We start from the raw sequence: 22,587 nt of genomic DNA on the forward strand, positions 1-22,587 counted from the left end.
ATACATATAAGGTAGACAGAGGAAGAACACATGCATTCTGGTAAGGTGTTTAATCAAAAAAGAAAAAAGTAGCACCTGAAAACAGAGTCATGCATTTATACTCTCAAGGCGGAACAAGCACAAGAACAAATAGGAAGCAAGCAAATAAGAGAACAAATTTATCTACCCAAATGTAAACAATGGGCGGGTTCTAAGCCTACTGTAGGATAACAATATGTTTCATAACAGAGCATGCACAGTTTTAGGCGAGACTTACCGATGTAATTAATTTTAATCTTTCTTATCTCAGTAGTGGTGGGCCACTGGCAATAAGCAATAAGAATATGCAAGGTTGCACCCTGATTTATGAGGCGTATTCCAGGCCCGTTTGGTCAATGCTTATTTACAAAACATATACAAAAAGCAAATGTTACTTCAGAAACATCTGAGTATAGACAATTTCATGAGCACAAGCTGATAACTGCATCTCTTTGATGGCTCTAACCTGCGCATAGGTGCCACTGCAGATCACTCCGTTCCATTCGGTCATATTGATACAGTCTGGATGTCGGATCAGGTAATTGTCCATCCGAGCCACATAGGTGTCCTTGTATTCCGTGACCGACCCATCCACATCATGGAATACGGAGTTTTTATCACCATCTAACTCGCTATCTTCAAACCAGGGTCCAGGTCTCCCAAAAAATGCTTTCAAGGAAACCTGAAGAAAGGAATGATGAATGATGTTTGCATATGATGAACATTTTAATAAAACATAGTACACATTTAACAGGACATGGGTTTGCTGAGAGTGTCACAAAGTAAACTGACTTCTGTCTTTGTCGTAATCTGATAGGTTTCTAAAGTTAACAATTTGTCGGACAACTACAGTTGCTGTATAGCAGGAATGTACACAATTATATCTCATTTTAGCATTGGCAGTACAGAATGTTCCACATTCATCGGTAGTTTGCATGGATTATCAGCGTGTACAAAATATTAAAATGGAAAGTGCTCGAGGTAAATTAATCGTATGTGCCTTCCTGTGCATGTGAGAAGCCATCAGTTTCTAAACAGGCCTGTAGGTACTGACTGCTAAACCCTGCCACTGCCTTAACAAAGAACGCGCCTGCAGATGCAGCAGATGTTTCAGTTCCACGTGCGCTTTGGCCTCCAGCTACCACCATCCTGTAAATCTGGGTCTCTCCCATGAGCTGTAATCACAACATGAAGGGTACCATGTTGCACTTGTAAATGTGTCTTTCGGTCGGTAATTGCCAAAAGTCATACGAACAAAAAACACAGCAAAAATCAAAGCAGAAAAGCAATCTAATTTAATTGTGAAAAAGTACTTAAAAAAAGACCTAAAAAAAAACTTTGGTATCAATTTCTATAGGAAGATTTTTCATTAATTCAAACGCTGATACTTTATAGCATTTCCTTAGCATTAACGTGTCTGTTTTAAATTATCCACCTGCTGAGGCAGTAGAGCACCATAAATGTAAATATTTATACTTAATATGAACTTCACTTCTACAGGCACTATGAAGAAAGGGTGGGTGTCTTTTTTTGGCAAGAGTTGTCTTTTCAAAAGACATACGCATCCAAAGTAAGAGTTTTGCATAGAAACGCTCAAAGGTAAAATGCGGCAACATTTTTACAGAATGGAACTCTGGGGTAAAGTGCATAGTTTGAGGCATTGCACCATTTGTGAAAAAGAAATAGTTAATGCCTCTGAAAGTACGTGATGTTGTTTTAACTCCTTTTGTGCTCATGACGAGACCAGGCAGTCATGAGTCACAGTTGAGCTGTGCTCATGACGGCCTGGTTTATTTATTTTATTTATTTCTTTTTAGAGTTTTCTATAGCGCGAACCAGACCCAAGATAGGGTAACAGAGCACTTTACAAAGTGAGCAGGGAAATAAAAGGACATTAGTTACCAACAACATAGATCAAAACAACGTCAAATAAGTAACAACAGGTACATAATAAAGTTCGGGGGATAAATGTAGAGTAGAGAACAGCTCTGCTATAGGGAGTCAGTTCGTGATCGAAAAGCTCTTATCTTCGAGATAGAGTTTGCAGCTGGCTTGGTATTTGTGATGAATTTACGGTAGGAGTTTGCTCATCAGAATTGATTTTGCTTCCTTTTGAAGAGGAACGTTGAGGTGGTTTTTCTGATGAATGGTGGAAGCGAGTTCCAGATTCTTGGCCCTGCTCCAGAAAATGCTCTGTTGGAGGTTTTAGTCTTGTTGAACCTTGCGGATTTCAGGAGTAGGTTATCTGTGCTCCTGGAATGTCTGTTTCCTCCAGATAGCGTATGTTTTTGGGCTAGGAACTGCGGGGTATTGTGGTGTAACGCCTTATGAGTAATACAAGCAATCTTTAAGTGAATACAGGCTTCATAGGTTAGCCAGTTTAGTGCCTTCAGGTGTGGCGATATGTGGTGGAATTTCCTTGATCCTGAAATGAGTCTAGCTGTGGCATTGAGACAGGGTTTTAGAGGTGCAGTAGAGGTTTTGGGAAGTCCAGAGAGGGTGGAGCAACCGTACTCCAGCCTTGAGATGACTATGGCCTGAACTGCAGATTTGAGGTCAGGGATCTCGATAAATGGCTTCATTTTTCATAGATAATTGAGGTGAAAGCGGGCCTTTTTAGCCATCAAGTTAATGTGAGCTTGCATGTTAAGATTCTTATCCAGTGTGACCCCAAGTGATATTGTAGAGTCCACCAAAGTTGGGGTGAAATTCAAGGCGGTGATCATTTTGGACCATTCCTCTATTTCTTGGGAGTTGTTGGGGGGAGGGGGGCGGGGGGGAGTAAGAGAAATTCCGTTTTTTGTGCATTTAACTTGAGGAAGTTGGTCGTTAGCCATTGTACGTTTTTTTCAAGAGCTAGATTAACTTTATCTCTTCCATGGAGGCGATTTTGATGTAAAGTTGGGTGTCGTCCGCGTATATGTGGTAGGAGATGCTTGCCTGCTGTAGTATGTCAGTGAGAGGTTCCAACATATAAATTGAATAGAGAGGGAGACAAGGTGGAGCCTTGAGGTACTGCTAGTAGGTTAGGTGAGGATAGAGAAAGGATCTAGTTGGTCATGAATGATTGTGTTCTATTTTCCAGAAAGGATTTGAACTATAGAGAGACTGGGGCAGAAAGGCCCATCCTGTCTTCTAGTCTTCTTAGCAGTTTGTCGTGGGTGACCGTATCGAAGGCTGTGGAGAGATCAAGCAAGACTAGCAGTCATGTTTCATTGCGGTCAAGAGCTGAGAGGGCGTTGTCTACTATATGAAGGATGGCTGTTTCAGTACCAAGGCTAGGTCTGAAGCCCGAATGGTGTATGTTCAGTAAATTGAAATTTGTGATGTGTGAGTTCAGTTGTTGTTGAACACATGTTTCCAGGAACTTTGCTAGCATAGGGATGTTAGTTATTGGTTGGAAGTTGTTGGGGTCGGAGTTGCTAGCTTTCGTTTTTTTTAGGATAGGAGTAACTTGACCAGATTTTAGGCAGTCAGGGATGTGACCTTGTGAGAGCGAGGCATTTATGATCTTGGTCCAGAGAGGGGCTATGCTATGATAGATGTGGGGTAGGCACTTTGCTGGGACAGGATTATTGAAGTGGTTGTTGAGTTTAGTAGTTGTTAGAATTTTGATGATATCATCGATATCATAACATTTGAAGTTTATTTATTTATTTGTGTATTTTGTAAAGCGCAACAGCTGCCCCAACGGGGCGTCCCGGCGCTGATAAATCATGGAACTTAGAGGCTAGGCACCAATGGGGCATTATATGGGGAAGAGATGTGTTTTCAGGGACTTTCGGAATGCTAATTCGGTTTGACAGGCTCGTAATGCAACCGGGAGGTTATTCCAACACCGAGTGGCACAGACCTCGAATGTTTTCCCTCCGGCGCGAGTACGTTTAAATCTAGGGGTTTCCAGCAGAAGTAGGGAATTTGAGCGTAATGTCCTGGTGTTGACATACGGTCTCAGAGTGCTTTTCAGATGGGCTGAGCCTTTGCCCTTGGAGGCCCGGAATGCCAGGGTCATGGCCTTAAAAATACATCTCTTGGAAATGGGGAGCCAGTGGAGTTTACGGAGGTGTGGGGAGATGTGATGTCTGGCAGGAATTCTCTCCACCAGCCGAGCAGCAGCATTCTGGACAGTCTGTAACTTGTGGCATAGGCCTGCTGTGATGCCAAGATATAGTGCGTTGGCGTAGTCCAGGTGAGATATTATCAGGGCTTGTACCACAGTCTTACGGCAGTCCATCGGCAGGTAGTTGATGAGCCGTCTAATTGTCTTGATCTTAGCAAAACAGGATGCTGCTACTGTTTGAACCTGGGCGTTGAAACTGAGATGATTATCCCAGCGCACTCCCAGGTTTCTCACCGAGTCTTTAGGCGTGGGGGCATGGCTGAGATCATCCGGCCACCATAAATTAGAATCAAGAGGGGATGATGAGTTAAAAAACAGAATCTCTGTCTTTCCAGCGTTGAGTCGGAGGGAAGTTAGACCAGTCCGAATTTTTTTTGAGTAGAGATCGCTTATTTAGTACCAAGTTATTAGCTTGACAGATCTTAGGGGTGGCTAAGTTGGTTGCAGTTATTTTGAGTTCAAGTTGAAGGGAATTTGTTTTTGCCATGAAGAAGGAGAAAAATTCAGAACTACTTGACTGGGAGGCTGATGATAAGAGTGAAGATTTGGCCAGTTTGTTCGATTGTTGATTCAGAATTTAGAAGAGTTTTTTAGGTCTATTTTTAGCATTATCTAGTTCTGATTTGAAGAAGTCTTTTTTTGATTTTAGAATACTTTTTTGTGTGATTTTCTTGCTTTTTGGAGTAGTTTCAACTGGGGGGGGGGGAGGGCAAGGGGGGGGGGGGGGGTGAAGCCTCCATTTCCATTCCGTTGATCTGAGCTTGCGTCTCTCCTCGTTCAAGACTTCACTGAACCATGGGTATTTGTCCTTGTCAGGTATTCTTTTAAGTTTTAGCAGTGTGGCTTGGTCGAATATTTTGGTCATTGTGGAATTTTAGTGATCAGTGAGGGCAGTGACGCCGCCTATGTTGTTGGGAGGGATAAGAGCCTTCTCACATTGTGAGGCTAGCTTGATCCAGTTGATGTTCTTAGTGTCTCTTATGCATTGTTTAGGTTTATTTGTTGTGGGAGGATTTTCTTGTTACAAGATGGGATTTGGAATGTGATAATGTGATGGTCTGACCAGTCACAAGGGGTAATCGAGATCAGTTCAATAGTATTTAGTTTGGAGATGAGCCAGTCTGGCATGGCACCTTTTGAGTGAGTGGGCTCTGAGATAGCTTGGACCAGGGAGTGGTCCGCAAGGAAGGTTTTAAGGGTGTTGACCTGTTTGTCCAGTTTGTTCTCCCAGTGGAGAGTGAAGTCACCCAGGAAAATGTCATTTGAGTGAGGGGACGAGTTTGCCGAAGGATTTCCATAAGTTGTTCTGTGAAAGTTATGTTTTGCCCAGGAGGATGGTAGAATATATGTAATTTGAGGGGGTGGTTACTAGGTGAGTTCACAGAGATCCCAAGGTATTCACAGAAGTCCAGGGGTTCTGCGTGAAATTTTGAGACAGTGAGGTCAGAGCGATGTAGGCAGGCTAAGCCTCCGCCTATTTTGTGAGGTCTATCTAGTCTAATGATGTTGAAGTCTGGGGGGACCAGAAGGTCAAGGCATGGAGAGGATGATTCCTTGAGCCAAGTTTCCGTGAGGATAATTATGTCCATATTCATGCTAAGGATGAGGTCAGCAATGTCAGAGGCGTGTTTAGAGGCTGAACGGCAATTTAGTAGAAGGCAGGAAATTTGGTTTGAGGGATTCTTTGGACTAGGCTCCTGGTTATCTTGGATTGGAGTTATAGAGTGAAGATTATTCCGGTGTATTCCTCTATGGATAGGATGTGATGTTCTGCAAGGGTTGCTGGAGACTAGGTGGATTGCGAATTCCTCTTTATCTAGGATATGCTCGTATGAAGATTCGTACAGCGGTAACAGAGATTGCAGTTCCTGGTCCGTAATGGAGCTGGAGAGATTGCGCGTGCGCAAGAATCGATCGATTGTCTAGAGGCAGGGGGATAGTTTTTGCTATGTTGTCAGCTGTCTTTAGCGAGTTTGGAGATATTTTAGTGTAGTTGATGCTTTTTCCGCAAGTTGTAGGATGGTTTTCATCTCAAGGATAAAGTTTTGAAGGTTTCTAGATGTGCGGTAAGATATCTTGAAACAGTCTTGTTCCATCTGTTGATGCTGTGTGGAGGCCAGGAAATGGGGGGTCAAGGGAGTAGGATTAAAGTTTTTTCTCATGGTAGTTCTAGTTGAGGATGATACCGAAGTGCGAACTAGAGGGGGAAAATTGTTTATCTTTCTTTCACTGAGTGTTGGTACATGGCTGGGTTGAATTTTTTTTTACGGAGAGGGAAGGGAGTTGGGGGTAGAAGTAGTAGGGTCCCTAGAAGTGTTGCGAGAGAACGATGAGGATAACGGTGTAGTGTGTGCTAAGGAGATAGAATTATTACCTCTTTCCTTGGTTCTAGGTGAGGGATGTGGTCGGATTTCATCCAAAGAAGAATGGGCAGTGGGGGTAGTAGTAGGGTCCCTAGACATGCTGCATGATGTTAAAGATGTTGAGGGTGTCTGTGCAATATCTGAAGAGGAGATGATTGTTGCTTCTATCACCACTTAAGAGTGATAGGGGTCGATGTTCTATCGGAATGGGGGAGTGGAGGGGGTAGTGTTAAGTTCCCGAGCAGTGTTACTTGCGATCGCTGGAGTTTTCCGTGCAGTATGTGGAAAGGAAGGAAAGTTTGCGTTGTCTCTTTCCACGGAACTAGGTAAGGGAAGGGGTTGAGGGGAGGAGCTGCGTGAGGTGGTAGAGGGTGTCAATGCAATGTGTGCATAGGCAAGAGCGTTGGTAGTGTCTCTATCCTGAAGTCAGGGTGAGGAGGGTGGTCTATGATCTTCAGTAGAGGAGGGGGTGGAGGGGTTAGTGAGGACTGGAGAGCGAGTGAATGTATTGAGGGTGTGTGTTTTTAATGTGATAAAGTATTTGTCAAAACGTTCTAGGTCCTTATTAGCTGCTTGAATAAGGACAGTGCCATTTTTGTAGGATGTTATATTCAGAGAGGCTCTGAGATTCTGCATGGGATTCGTTGTAATCCTAGTTCCTTAGGGAATATTTCTAGTGAAAAATAAGAGGTTATTGATTATAATGCCTTTTTTGGCGTTGTAGGAGTGATCCAGGACTAGGGTATCCAGGTTTTTTCTGAGGAGGTTGTGTTTGAAGGTTTTTGCGGCATTGTTTGATAGCTTAGGAGGGTATTGAATAGAGTAGGCGCTATTGACTTCAGGTATCATGATTGGATCAGTCATGATGTGAGATTCTTTTGGCAGTGAGGAGCGACAATAACAAAGTAATGGAAAGGAAAGGAACGATTGGTCTTCAGTGTAGGTGACTTATGACAAAATTGCAAGAATATACAAATATTAGCCGTTACAAGATGGCTGCCAGGTTTGTTGGGGCCGTTACAAGATGGCAATTATTTGGGACTCTTTGATGGGTGTAGGCGAATGGCAGTTCAATTTGAGTGCATCAAAAGTCAGATGAAGAGAAAGAATAGGTTGGCCGTTACTAGATGGCTGCCAAACTTGAATTAGGTACCTTTACAAGATGGCCCCAGTAGAAGTTATGAGCTGAGTAATACAGGAGGCTGCAAGAGTGTTATTCGCCGTTACAAGATGGGCCACCAGGGTTAGGGAAGTCCTCGCCTATGAACAATGTAGGTGGCTGGGATCAGGAGATCGGCCATTTTAAAAGTAGTAGTAAGGTAACGAGGGATTGAAGCCTGGGGTAAAAAGGCTCTCCTCAGTTCGGGCCACTATATCTAAAGGGACCTCGCTCCAGGACTGGCAACGGTGATGCATTGAGTTTTCCAGCGATGAGACGGTTTGGAATGAAGATGGTAGTCTGAGCGTGGATTTTGTCCTTGAAATTACCAGAATTCACTTCCCAGGGCCCAGGAGCTGGATTTGATACCACTTGGAAAGTTAGGACTCTCTGCAGAAGAGCCCAGCACTGGCAGAATAAGTCTTTGATGCGCCTGATACTTAACAGGAGGCAAGCTCAACTCAAGTCCTCTGATAACCTTGGAAGCAGGATGTAGAAAGCAAATCCCAGTTCTTTCAGTCCCAGGACAGAAGCAGCAGGTCAGCACACCAAAACAAACAGCGAAGTGGAAGTTCCTCCTGACAGCTTATCCAGCTCTTTTTCCTGGCAGAATATCCTCAACCCAGAAGTGTTCTGAGGAAGGGGTCACATGTCCAGTACGTATGCCCATTTTAGTCTTTGAAGGAAACTCTTTGTAGTACACAAGCCCCCGCCTTTCTGTGCTCTGACTCCAGACACACTACATGGGATGGATACCTCTTTGTGTGAGGACAGGCAAAGCCCTATTAAAGGGTCAGTGTCAACTCCTCCCACCACTCTGGCTCAGGAAGGCCCATCAGCCTGGTGATGGGCCATCAGGATATGCAGGCCACACCTCAGCTCTCTTTGAATGTCTAGAGTGAATGCACAAACAGTCCAACCTTCATCCTGACCCAGGCGTGTATTCAGCAGAAAGGCAGAGGTACAAAATAGTTAAAGTAAGAACATTCCAACTTTCTAAAAGTGCCATTTTCAGACCTACAATTTAAAAACAAACTTTACTAAAAGATGTATTTTAAATTGTCAGTCCAGAGACCCCAACCACCAATTTTCTATCAGCTCCCAAATGCAAGATACACTTGTAAGATGTTACAAGGCAGCTCCAATACTAACTTACAGAAGAGATAGGCCTTGCTGAAGTGAAAAATAAAATTTGCAGAATTTCACTGCCAGGACATGTGAAACACACCAGTACATGTCCTACCTTTAAAAATACACTGCACCCTGCCTATCAGTGGTCCTAGGGCATTCCCTAGGGGTGCTTTACATGTTATAAAGGGAAGGTTTGGGCCTTGAAAGTGAATGTACTTGCCAGGTCGAAATGACAGTTCAAAACTGCACTTAACAGACACTGGCAGGTCTGCGGCATGGTTGCAAGGCTACTCATGTGGGTGGCACAAACAGTGCCGCAGGCCCACTAGTAGCATTTGACTTACAGGCCCTGGGCACACACAGTGCAATGTACTAGGGACTTACTAATAAATCAAATATGCCTATCATTGAGAAACCAATTACTTACATTTTAGATAGGAAGCGCTTGCACTTTAGCACTGGTCAGCAGAGGTAAAGTGCCCAGAGTTCTAACACCAGCAAATACGAAATGCAGCACACAGTCAAAAATAGGAGGTCAGAGTCACAAAGACAGGAGACACCATGCCAAAAGATGCCAGGTCTAACATGCAGGAAGAGTGCGAGGACCAAGTTAAGCCCCCCAAAGGCTTAATAAATGTGTGTAGGACAAAACATGTACACAAGTCCCTTTAAACAATGCATTACAAGCTGTGAATTGAAAAGTGATATCTGATCAGGCAAATGCAGAAAGGCCAAAAAGTGGCAACAAAAAACCTATAACCTCTTCATACAACAAAGCCTTTTTGGACCAAAGAAGAGCAATAGGAGAAATCAGAAAGCTTGAACTGAAGTGGATTGACATGAGAATCTTTGCACCAGCCAACACATTTTGCTGAGTAGCCAAAGTAGATTAACTTTGTGACAGGCAGCGAGTGGCCTGTAGGGCCTCTGTTTCTTCAAGGCTACAATTTTTATGGCGGCCTCACCGACATGAAAACAGTGGCGGCGAGGAAACTCCTAATATGCTTAGCAGTGCCGCAGCAGCACTGCCTGTATATTAGGGCCACTCACTGCCGCGGGATCCATGATACCCAGTGATTTTGGCAGACCTGGCTCAGCCCCACGACTGTATTCATTATACGGTGGGTCGACCGCCATTTCAAGAACCGCCACCACGGGTTCAGTGCTTCAATGGACCGTCAAATTCGTAATCAGACCCTTAGACATTTTTGGGGCTTTGTAAGTCTTTAAGAGGCAAGTAAATTACTTATTTGAAAAATATTTACAACTCTTAAATATAATATGAATGATCATATGGAATTTTGCTTCGCGGACCCAACATACAAAATTTACGCCTGCAATAAATATTTTAGCAGTGGCATATATCACTCTTTTAAACGACTAATTGAAATATTTTCTTTAGCATATATTACTACTTACAGTGCACTATTGATGCTGCTCTTTGTTGGAAATGGCCATCTTTTGCATTTTATTCCCCTAGATATTTGCCTTAAGGTTTTTTGTTTGCCTTAGACCTCTGCTCAAATTACCCATGCAAACAAAATAGAAGATGTGGATTTTTTAAGTGCATGTTTACTCAGCAGGTATCTTGGTGCTCAATAACGGCTGTTTATTGTTACCCAACTCAATGGTACTCATTTTATAAACCTCAGAAGGATAAAAGGCTGAGTGGTCCTGCCAGGATTTGAACCTGTGACCATGAGGTCTAAAACAGGCCCCCACAGTGAGCTCATTAGTCAACTAAGCCCCCACACCTGGGAATGCTCTGGAGGTATAGTGCCTGTGCTTCCCCCATTCAACATGATGAAATTGGCATACCTCTAATTGACCTATCTATAAGTTAGTATATGGTACCTTAAGTGTACCCAGGGTCTCCAAGCCAGCCATGTGTAGCAGTGGTGTAGGTTTAAGCTGTCGCTTCGATCTATCCAAAAAAAAAAAAAGCTTTGAAAGGCGTAAACCCCCCTTTGAAATATCAATAAATCACCCCTAAGTTGGCCATGAATACCATAAAGGCAGGATGCATTCTACGTAAAAGTAGGACATACAAACGTTTAATGTTATGCATGTTCTTACAGTTAAAAAGCCTCAAAGCTCTTTTCACCCTAGCAGGATTAGCTGTTCCGTAGGGAAGCAATTGTATGCAATATTACATTCAAACATTGCTCTATCCAATTATAAAACAGTTACAGAGTTCATCTTTGGACTTTATAAAACATTTATTACAAACCTAACTAATTGGAAAAGCTGGATTTCTAATACATATTTTAGAACAGGTACTTTTAGAAAATATACCTTTTACCTGCCTAAAGTCTCTAGAAGCTCATTTGAATGAGCTTTCAACTGTCACTCAGGAGCTGAATAGCTCCCTCATTGAGGTGTGGCCTAGCTCCCAGAGAGCAGGCAAAGGCATGGGGGGGGGGGGGGGGGGGGGGGTACTGTTTCTCTGGCAAGCTGACCATCTGGGCAGTGCCCAGGAACGTAATTAACTTCAAGGGGGCCTTCCCTGTCACAGTCAGATGTAGCTAACACCTGGGTCTGTCCCCTTCTTTTGTCCACCTAGCCAGAGAGGCATCAGGCCCTATGGGAGAGGAGCTGCCCCCAGAACGGGTTTTGAGTGACCCCAGAGGAGGGGTTTCACCATCTCATTAGCCACACCTATAGGGTGAGCACAGAAGCTCTGCACAGGGTGAGAAGAGTTCTGCCATGGTTGTTTTGAGTGGTTTAGCCCGTTGGTTAGTAAGTAGCCAGGAGTTGGCAGCACTGGCACAGGGCGTAAATGTGTCATCCTGAGTCACCTCTTCAGAACACTGCTGGGTCCGAGGAAGATTCAGAAGTGCCCCAGGTGTCTGAAGACCTTAGAAGACTGGATCTGTTTCACTTGAACCCAGGCCCTGACTCCAAGGGCCATAAGGCACACCTCCTGTTTGAGCTATAGGGACACAACAACCTTCAAGAGACCGTTTCCCTGCATTACCAGATGACTAGTTCTAACTGGACCGTGCTGCTTGCCTCTGCTGGAGTGGGTCCTGACTTCCAAGTGCTGTCCCCAAGTTCCTAGACCTTTAGCTGGTGACCGACTGTGCTTCTCCTGAAAACCTGAGACGTAGAATTTTTCTGTGAACTTTGTCTCTGGAGACTGAGACCCACTTGCACAGAAGTTCCGAGGAGGGTTCATAGGCAATTGGCCTGACAATGCCATAGCCCCCGCTACATTCTCCACTTGATACTGAAATTAGTTAACGCTGAGGCCGCTTCGACTCCATCCACAGCTCCCTCAACGCTGTCACAAAGGAGGACCTTACAGGTCCCCAAGGCCTCTGGTACATGAAAATGTGAACTTCTCCTGCTGAGAATCAATGTCTACACTAAGGCTCTATCCAAATGCCAAAGTTTGCTGACATCAAGCTCCGTCTAATCGATGTCAGTCAATTGCCTTTTCTCACCAAAGACTGTCAACACCAGGGGGTAACTTTCCCACAGAGATGAACCTGGCTCTCGGATCCTACCGGCTCTCCATCACAGTCGGTCTTAAAACTTACCTCTGCCCCAGTCTCGGGCAACCAGATATCTGCAGTTGGTGCTTAATGCTTTTTGACAGCATTTTCAAATTTATTACAAACATTAAAAATTCATAACCTCAATTCTACTTACTGAACTTTTGTCATTCGTGTCATTTTATTTATTAAAACGTACTCTTTTTCTAAATTGGTTTGGGATTTTTCTTATGTTGTGTTTGGATTTTATTACTGTGTGAGTATTGCATAAATACTTTACACATTGCCACTAAATTTAGCCTGTCTGTTCTATGCCATAGGTACTAGGGGTATGAGATCAGGTTAATTTAGTGACTTCAGTGGTTCACCCATACGAGGACTATTATTATTATTTGAGATGGTTACTTACCCCACTCAACACCCCAATGTTGTACACTGTCTGCCTAGATCACAAGAGAACATACACAGTACCTTCGGAGGCAAAGGTCAATGCCCCTTAAGCGTCATATCAGAATACATATAATATAAGGAAGCCCTCAAAAATGTCAGTCTAAGTGTCTCAGTTTTCTGCAATTTAGGCCACGATGCTCTATATTCATTCAATCATGACTGATCAACTTACATTGGCGTCAAACTTCACAAATGAAATGTTGTTCTTTGGTGTGATCTGCCATGGGTTTTTCATGAGGAATCCAATGGCGCTGGTGAAGCGATCAGGTGATGGAACATAGTTCTTGAAGGTACTCTTGGTGAGATGCACTGGGCCATCATACATCTGAAATCCTCGTATTGGAAAGGTCCTATTACAAATATGTAGAGTATATGAACAACTCAATTTGATTAGCATCACATCTCCAATGTTTGCAACCTAAGGCTTCAGATATTTAAAACATTGTTGACAAATGAGTGCTCTTCTTTGTCTAGCATTCAGTGGCTGCACTCGTGATTTAGAAAGCGGTGGTAAGCTTACGCTTGAGTACTCAAAAAATTGACTCCAGCTGGACTATGTCCACATTGGAAGCAAATTATAGACATTCATAATAGTCACAAGGAATTCCACGACTACATGGGAAACATATGCCTTCATAGATTTCCAGATGTACTCGCAGGTATACAATTAATGCAAACATAATTTCCATTAGGTTGAAATTTTGTATTTGTAACTATGGCACAAATGTTAACATGAACATCTATGTTTTTGTTTTACTTCACAGTGAAATATTTTTCCAAATGGAAGAATCCGTTCATTTCTAGCCATGTTATGTAGGGGTGTTACCTTTACCTTTTCACCCTGGAAAAAAAACATTTTCCTGCCATTGAAGGATTAAATATAGCATAAAAGGTTCTTCAAGTTGGTAAGAAAACACACACAGATCTACACTTTTATGCGAGTTCTCCTACATTTGCAGGTTGGACCGCAAAAAAAACCTACCCGTAACCCTAAATTTGTGACTGTGGTAAATTCACTAAACAAGCAGAACCTGCACTTATTTGCACAAGCAGTTCGTATGGTTAGATTACCTCCAATCCAGGTTCTATGGATCAGAATTGGGTCCAGTAACTTCATTGTGCACCAGAGTGGAGTTTAAGAGTGCAAAACCGGTAGAGAACCAAGGACTTAGGATTTAAACTGATGCATGCAATTACCTTTTTCACACATGGAAGTGCTTTTTGGTTCTCTTACGGCAGTGTCGAAACAAATACTTGACAACACAAAGCAGAACACAGTACTGCTATGTTCCATTTCCCTTCAGTAATAGGAAAAAAAAGAAGTAGCGAGAATGTGTAAGTAGGAATGTACGAGGAAGAGAGGAAACGATGATTTCTTTAACAGTTCCTGTCATTTAGACAATTTACAGGAAGTAGTTTCTAAGTGTTATTTCCAATGCTTCAACAGCTTTCTTCTTCCCCTTGGCCACTCTTTCGACATGCTTTAGCCTTTGTTTTCTCTTGGACGCAACCAAATTTGCTACATCTGGAAAACCTGATTCTGGCTACACACAGTTCGTAGCGCCATTAAAATCAGAAAACACACCCCACTATTTAGTCACGTTTTTCACAAAACCACAAGGTACGTCCACAACTCGGTATCCGAGAGAGGTGGAAAATTGTGATGAAATATAAAAATGGTGCTGTTCAAACTAAGAAAACAAACACGCACATTAATATATGTATCCACATACCCTACTCATGCTTTTTAAAAGAAGCCTTTTGAGAGTCTGACAAAGATGAAGTTGTGTTTTTTTGGTTGAAGGAGAATATAAGGGAAATTCTAGTGCTAGGGCACCAAAGGTAAGGAGCATCGAGAGGGAGAGAGAAAGAGATGCATGACCATATATTATGATTCATGTGCAGAGATATGTGAATAAGGAAAGTGTTAAGTACAGAACCATGCTGCACTGTCTGATACATCCAAGTAACAGTGTTGGTAAGGATCATGCAACTATAGTGAAGAGCTCTGCTGATTGCCGGTAAGAAACAGAGAATGTTGTGTGGGGCTCGCTTGTGTACACCAGATTAGACCCTGCTCTAGGCTCCCAAAAACATAATACAAAAATCAAAGGCTTAGGTTCAGGAAGTCAGTGGTTCCGAGCCAAAAAGCTATGAACCCAGTAGGAAAAAAAGATGGAGAAAACAGAATAAGCCTAATAAAAAATCCTAATGCCTCAGGCTCAGGTCAAATTAGTTGGCAAATAAGTGTCATTAGACCTTTTTATGAAATATAGGTCAATAACCATAAGTCATAAGGTAATAAGACTCAAGTCAACAGCGCTTTATTTGATTAAATATATAATCATAGAAGCATAACCTAAATACACTTGTGCATTAAAATGTTTATATTAAGCTGATTAATACAAGATAGAACTAAAATGTAAAAATAGCATTGTCTTGCAACATTTCATATCAGATTTTTTTTTAAAAAGATTACTGCTAAGCAGATTTAATCCCCCTTTAACCTTTAATAGCTGCAAGGTGGAAATGTATACCTTTTCAGTAATGGAATTGAAAAAGGTTTAGTATACATACAACAAAATTAATAAAAGAACACAACATGTAAACGTCTGGGCAGAGCACTCATCGCAGGAACATGCATATATATTGGAGTCATATTGACTTAATGGGAAGCATATTTGGGTACCGGTCCGAAAGCATATAAGCAGAGTCCTATCGCAACACGGAGCCACCTTCAATAAATAGGGTTAAATACCTGTGCATGTCAGAATCGTAATATAAGACCCAACGGGGGGTTTGAGTAATTCTACATCTTCCCTTTCTGTACATCTTTTGTTCAAAAACAATATCTTCAATGTATGTACATCGGGTTTGCAAATAGCAGGATCTATAAACAGATCAGGTCTCGCCAGGGTCACTATAACTTCCCTAATAGGACAACCAGGGGATTTATAGGCCCACCTTACAATTCAGACAATCCTTAAAGAGTGGTTGGTTCAAGGAGGCATGGGGAGTGGATCAGACTGAAAAGCAGTGTTAAAGGAGCTCTTTAATAAGAATTTCAATATAACGAAGTTCAAACTCCTCATGACAAATAAAATTGGAACAGGAGGTAGGGTACAATAGGAGACAGCACAGACAAAAATTCTCTTCGCGTTGGATGGATCACACATTTGAATATCCCCAGATTTGTGGGCCATACAGAAGAACCGGAACACATTGTCTGTATCAGATTTTCAGAGGGGCTTGTTACCTATTGAAAAGAGAGCACTTATCAACTGCCATAGTTTGTCTCCGAACAACAGTTTATGGCTCCAAGAGGTAAAGTGGTCGAAAGTTATACCCAGAAAAGGGAACTAAGAAACCTTTGCCAAAGTGTTACCATTCATTGTTAAAGACCTTAATGCTTGGCTACAACTTCCGCATACTATTAATTTCGACTAGCTAACATTAGTCCCCAAGTCTAATTCTGACATGAAGTTTACAAAATCACTAAACAGGAGCTTCCGGCTATTCGGAGTGCGTCGTCCACACACAGTAAGAATGGTACTAGTAGAGATTTAATAACAAGCACATCCAATCCCAGCTGCACTAAAAAAGTATTCAGATCATTAATGTAAAAGAGGAGTAAAGCTGGAGCTAAAACAGCCCAGCCTCACGCCTTCCTCTTGCTTAAAAGGTGCAGAGAGCTCACTAGTCTCACCAAAACGTACCTTAGCCTCCGTGCAAATCTGCAAGAAAATATACCAGGGACTCAAAGGCCCTGTCCAAGTAGGATTCTCCAAAGCTTGGATCGATTTACTCTCTCAAAAGTACATGATAAGTCCATGAATGCCAGGTACAAGGGGTGACGCTTGGCAGTAACATATTTGCCAACTAGAAGATGCCGATTCAGGCACTGCACCAGTGTCCCTAGTCCTTCATCTAAACCATATTGGCAGGGGTTGACCACTTCATGCACTGAGGCCTAGCCACTAATCCTGTAATCAATCACTCTTCCCAAGATTTCATGATTGAGGCAATAAAATAGATTGGTCTATAGCAGCTGAGCTGCTGTCTAGTCCCTTTTTTTAAACAATTGGTACAATAGTGGCTAATGACCAGGAATTTGGTATACAATTTGCAGATACCTTTTTAAATACATTTGTGAGTAATGGTGTCAAACAAATCAACATTACACAATAAAAGGACAAAGGACAGGTAATCAGCGCCCAGGCGCCTTTCCTGAGGGATTCAACTGCAAGGCATTAATAATCTCACATACGTTCACAGGTAGTTTTTTATACAGACGCCATGAGATTGCGTCCAGACGTTGCACATCTGAACAGTTGCTACACAGAACAAATTTGGGAAAAGTGAGCAACCCACTGTTCTGCAGTAATAAGTACGCTTAGGCTGGAAACGTGAGGTTCACTATTTCTAAGGATTATTACAGCTCTCCAAAATGGCTTTCTTAGAGGACATAGAAATAAACTGGAATAATATTTGTGCTTGCGTAGGTTATTTTTTCTCTCTTTAAGAGTGGACATATAACTAAAGAAAGATGCTACAATTGCTGCGCTGTCCTTTGGACTAAATTTTAGGGCTTTCCACAATTGCCTCTTGGCCCCAGGCATGTAGTATCAAACCACTTTCATACATGATGAGACTGTTTACGAACAGGCTTAAACAAAGATAATTTAATTTTCTACCAGATATCTAAAAAATAACTAATTTGATGGTCCGAATATGTTTGTGCAGGCGAACATAAGTAACATAGGGGAGAGTGATCACGAATGAGGGGGTTGTAGAAAGCCCCAGGCATCATTCATCTTCCACACCACCCTCAATCCACCCAGGGTTGTAGAAAAAAATTGTCCTTCGATAGAAGGCAAGAGTTGGATACAGGGGTAGGATCACAACTAGGGGGTTGTGATTGCTATAAGGTTTACCAATAGTCTCACAGGATTCAGTTGAGTGAAAACCCGTGCACATAAATTATAATCTATCAAAGTGACCATCATGTGCTGAGTAAGCAGGGATGTTACAACCACTGCTGAATCAAGTCCCTCTCACCCACAACATTCTGGAGCTCCCACCCTCTTGTCACAGTTATCCTAAATCAGGCTGGCAATACAGTGTGGCCCAGAATGGCGAAGGATACAAATCCCATCTTGTAACTTTGTGTTAAAGTACCCACAAAGGACAACATGTGCCCTGCTGGAATATGAACATTTAGAATGGTACAACCCATCTACAGATTTAAACAAGATTTGGTAATGATGGATGTTAGAGTATGAAAAGTCAGCATGATAGAAATGAACTAATTTAACCGGGAACCCCTGAATGAACATGCAAGTAATATTTAAGACATTAATTGATGCTTCAAGCCATAACTTCCATAACTTGAACCATGCATCCACAATGCCCTTTTAGCTGACAGATGAGGAAAGGGTTGCCAAATGAGAATGGCAATCAAAGCCACTGCATAGCAAATTAGAAGCAGCCCAGATTTTTCGGAACAAAATAACATTAAATTGCTCGATAAATGCCAACCATTTGGCTACATTCAATTTAGCTTTCAATGCGGAAATGTTCTAGCTCACAATAGTTTAAGTAGGGGTCCAGGTCATCGGATTAGTTGAGGAGCATGATGTCACACTTTCAGGGTTGGTGGCAGTGCTGAGCGTGGACAAGGGTAGCAAAGCTTCACAAGAAAGAAAAATAGAGGTCCTTGCTGGGTGTGTAGCGAAGTTCGAAGATAAACTATCTTTTTGTCAGTCCAAGCTCTTAAGATTCATCAGGGGAGAGAACTGATTTTACAAATGAAAAGCACAGACATTTTTTATGAACCTACTCTCCGGGGAGAAAGACATTGTGCCTGCATTGCAGAAAGCTAGGGGGACAGTAAATGTGTCCTAGTGGTAGCACAACAATAGACGAGTTCTTCAGAGCACAGCCATTGAGTTGTACCAGGAAACCGTGCACAAACAATGACTTACACAATCAAATTCATATTCTTTCTTAGCCGGCCAATGAATAGCTTTATGCTTTAGTTGTTCAAGGCTCAACCGAGTTGCGAGACAAGTGTTGGACCTTAGCTAGAATCAACACATAAGGGCAAGCTTTAGGCGGGAGACAGACTGGGTAACTTACAAGAGCTTTGCTTCATGTGGGCGGGGGGAAATGAGAAGGCTGGGGGCATTATTTTGAGAGCCACTGTTAATGGACGGCACAGATCTCTGCGTGATCCGGTCTCTCAAATCAGGGATTGACTGACCAGGATCAAACGTGGCATTAGGTGATTCTGTGCACAAACAGCCAACAGGTGTGTTGTATACCGACTGCATCCCTTGATTTACTTTACTTAGATTCCCTGTTACGGTTGAGTCTCTTCTGTTAGTAGCAACCCTACTTGCACTGAGCTCAGCCAGCTTAGTATCAATTCTGTCCACCCTGCCAGTTAACTGAAGCAATAGCTCTTTCAATTGTGAACAAACCCTGGCGCTTAACGTATCCACCAAGTGGAACTCAAAGAAAAGTGATCTGGTAAAATGTGCACAAGTGTTCAACTCCCTCTCTTGGACTCTGGGAGGATGAGCTGCTTTTCTTTTCCTTGCATTTCAGGGCTATGATTGGCCTCAAATGGATAGGGGCACTGGCTGGAATAGCAACTGGGTCTGTTATTGCTGGATGTAGTAGGTAGATGGACAGAAGTTAAGGACAGGGCAACACCATCGAGGGACAAACTTCCTTGTGTAAGCTCAGTCTCTGGGGAGAGATAATCCAAACAGTGTATGCTAAGAAGAGTCAATGGTGCTGCCCTGGTCAGGGGCACATGCAGAGCAGACTGATTAATGCTTACACATAGAAGGTAGGACAATGGTCGCAAGAAGGAGGCAGCGAAAGAGGGAGGGCCCCGCACAGCCTAATCCGGGCACCGGACGACCCGCTTTTGGCCCAGGCATGTGCACCGCTTCACAGGCCCCTTGAGTAGAGCAACCCAGCCTCCTCTGCCAGTGAAGTACAGTGGAATGCTGGTCGATGGATTCCACAGTGACCAACAAACAATTTCTGCTCCCGTACAGTGGGTATCCTATGAGGCATATGTCCTCCTTACATGGTGCAAGCCCACCTCCACTGGAAGGGAAGTGCCGTGAAATGTTGGTCGATGGAGTGCGCAGAGACCAACAATTTTTGCTCCAGTGCCACTGGTATCCTAAGGGAATCTGTCCCCTTGTGTGGTGCAACCCTGCATCCTCTGGCAGTGAAGTGCTGTGGAATGCTGGTCGATGGAGTCTGCAGTGACTAACAAACAACTTATGTTCCTGTGCTGCAGGTACCTTAAGAACTTATGTCCCCCTTACATGATGTAGACCTGCCTCTTCTGGCAGTGAAGTGTCATGGAAAGCTGGCCAATGGGATCCACAGTGAAAAATAAACACTTTCTGATCAAGAGATTTATCGATGCAGAGGTCAGGCTGATTAACGAGTCATCCTTCAGCCCTGGAGTATTGGTTTTACACAGGGAATGGGCTTTCGTCATGCTTGTGTTAGCTGTGATGGAATATTGGTTTAAAGTGCAGCATTGAATCGATAATACACTATATATGAAATCTCCTTAGTTCGTTGCATTTAACAGAGTTACTTTGGGAGAGATTGAGGAACTTAATCTAAATGTTGTCAAAGTGATGAATGAACAATGCAAACTCAACACCCTACTGGTGCCATTCTTGTTCCATATCTACGTGAATGACCTGTTAGAAAATCTGCAGGATGTTGCTTCGGATATGTTAAAAATAAAAGATATGGCCATTCCACTGAATGGATAAATCTGTTTACTCACCAGAAAAAGGATAATGCTTCAATTCTGAATTCTATCAGGATGGGAATTCTTCAGAGAAGCAAATAGGTTCACAAAAGTGGGTGTGATACCTCCCACTTCAGCTTGCTAAAACATAGACAATAAAACTAAGAACAATAAAGACGAAATATCTGCAAACTATATCACAAAGTTTAAAACAAAATTTCGAACTAAGGCAGCCCACTTAGAGGGCAACTTCCAAAACAAAATAGAGCACATACCTATGTAAGAGACTGAAATTAAGGGCTAGAAAGAACAAATTACCACCACCTGACTGATTCAGAAAATCACTGAGTTGCCTCCATCAAGTTCAAACTCTCTACTGGAATGAGAAAGAAGTTATGAATCCCACAAAATAAAATGATCAATGACAAGATGTGCTCAGAAGAGAAATACCTCAGAAAAGTATGACCCGTCTAAGTAATGCTGGGAACAAAATTGAAGCAAAAAAGGTAACGAGGTGTGAAAAACAAATCCACCAGAAACAGCAGATCTGGAGGCTGATAACATAGCTTCTAACTCGGTAGAACCAAAGTCTGAATACAAAGTCAGTAGTCGTGCTTGTTGTGTTGCATGGTTAGATGAACAAACATTGGCAAAGGCACCAGGTTTCGCCTATGCGAGATCTACTGGCTTTGTTAATGTGCATTTTTTATGTGTTGCACAGCAGCGTTAGCCGTGTTGCCCAGCAACACGGCTTAAAATGTAAAACAAAAGTGCTATGTGCACCCGGCATTGACGCGTCATAACGCTTTTTCCGTTTATGACAATTTGTCCAATATCCCCCACTGTTGGCCAATATGTGTAAAAACAGCACAGGGCAATGGAAGTGAGCTTAAGCAACATGAGGGAAGCGGGAAAGAAAACAAATCACAAACAGCGGAAGGAGAGCGGGGATGTGGGACACAGACCAGTGACAACGCCAGAAGGGGTGGCAAGAGAACAAGCCACAGACAGCGGGAAGGAAGCATAAGGATTTGGGAACAAACCACAGACAGAGAGAGGAGGGGGGGATGGCCGGGTGGTGGCGAACAAGCCACGGACAGTGGGCGGTGCAGGGAGTTGGGAAGAAACCACCAACAGCAGGAGAAGAGCGGGAGGTAATGAACAAATCGTGGACAGCTGGAGGAGGGCGGGGAAAAAAATATGGACAGTGGGATGACTATGGGAGGGGGGGACAAACCAGAGACAACGGGAGGAGTGATGGGGTGGAGAACAATCCACAGACAGTGGGAAGAGGGCAGGGAGGAACTGAACAAACAACGGACAGCAGGAGGGATGGGGGCAGTAAATAACAGCGGGGAAGGCAAAACAAGGGAGGGAGCTGTAACAGTGGGAGGGGGTAGAAGTAGGGAAAAGGACAGTAGACACATGCACCCTAAAAGAGTGCATGTAAAGAAATTTTTTATAAGAGTACCAGCAAGAGGCTGCGGAAAGTGGAAGGACTCTGGCCTCAGACAGGCAGCTGTAGTTGGTCCATGCCCCACGACAGGGACACATACGAAGCACAATCAGGAAGCAGAGGCGAGTAGGCGGCTCTGACCAATTACAAGCAAGGAAATTAGAGTAACACCAGAGCCAACCAATGGTAAGGAATGTGCGAGCTCCAAGCCAGTTTTAAGCTTGTATTTTTTGTGTACAAGAGATTTTACAAACCTAAAAAGCACTAGAAATGTAGCTGTATGCAATAAAATATACTCCATAGAGGTACATTTTTTAATGGAACTGGCATCTTTGTGCCACATATGTAGATCAAAAATAAAAATACCCATTTTCATTTTTTTGTTGGTTTTTTTATCGTTTACAGATACATTCATATATATCCCTTTATAATTATTTTAAAAACTAGGAAAAAAACGGAAAATAGGAGTTCTTTTCTGTGTTTCTCAACACTGTCAATAATGACTGCCAGGTCATGGTTGTGCAGACTGACAGAAGAGGAAATTAGAAAAAAACTAAAGGCAAGAGGTTTACAAATGTCTTAAACAGCAGCAGACGTGCCT

At 42.8% G+C, this 22,587-nt stretch overlaps 1 protein-coding gene across 1 annotated transcript in view; it reads right to left on the reverse strand.

Moving 5' to 3' along the window:
• The window catches only part of CEMIP2 (cell migration inducing hyaluronidase 2), a 336,915-nt gene that overhangs the window by 63,016 nt on the left and 251,312 nt on the right, over positions 1–22,587 (reverse strand). The window contains exons 16-17 of the mRNA XM_086961256.1: positions 12,911–13,088; positions 485–700 (exon numbers count right to left, since the gene is read on the reverse strand). Of these exons, the coding sequence (XP_086817382.1) occupies positions 485–700; positions 12,911–13,088 (394 nt within the window). The remainder of the gene's footprint in view (positions 1–484; positions 701–12,910; positions 13,089–22,587) is intronic.

Source organism: Lissotriton vulgaris, chromosome 3_1 (assembly GCF_964263255.1).
Source record: "Lissotriton vulgaris chromosome 3_1, aLisVul1.2, whole genome shotgun sequence".
In the NCBI taxonomy this organism is placed as follows: domain Eukaryota; kingdom Metazoa; phylum Chordata; class Amphibia; order Caudata; family Salamandridae; genus Lissotriton; species Lissotriton vulgaris.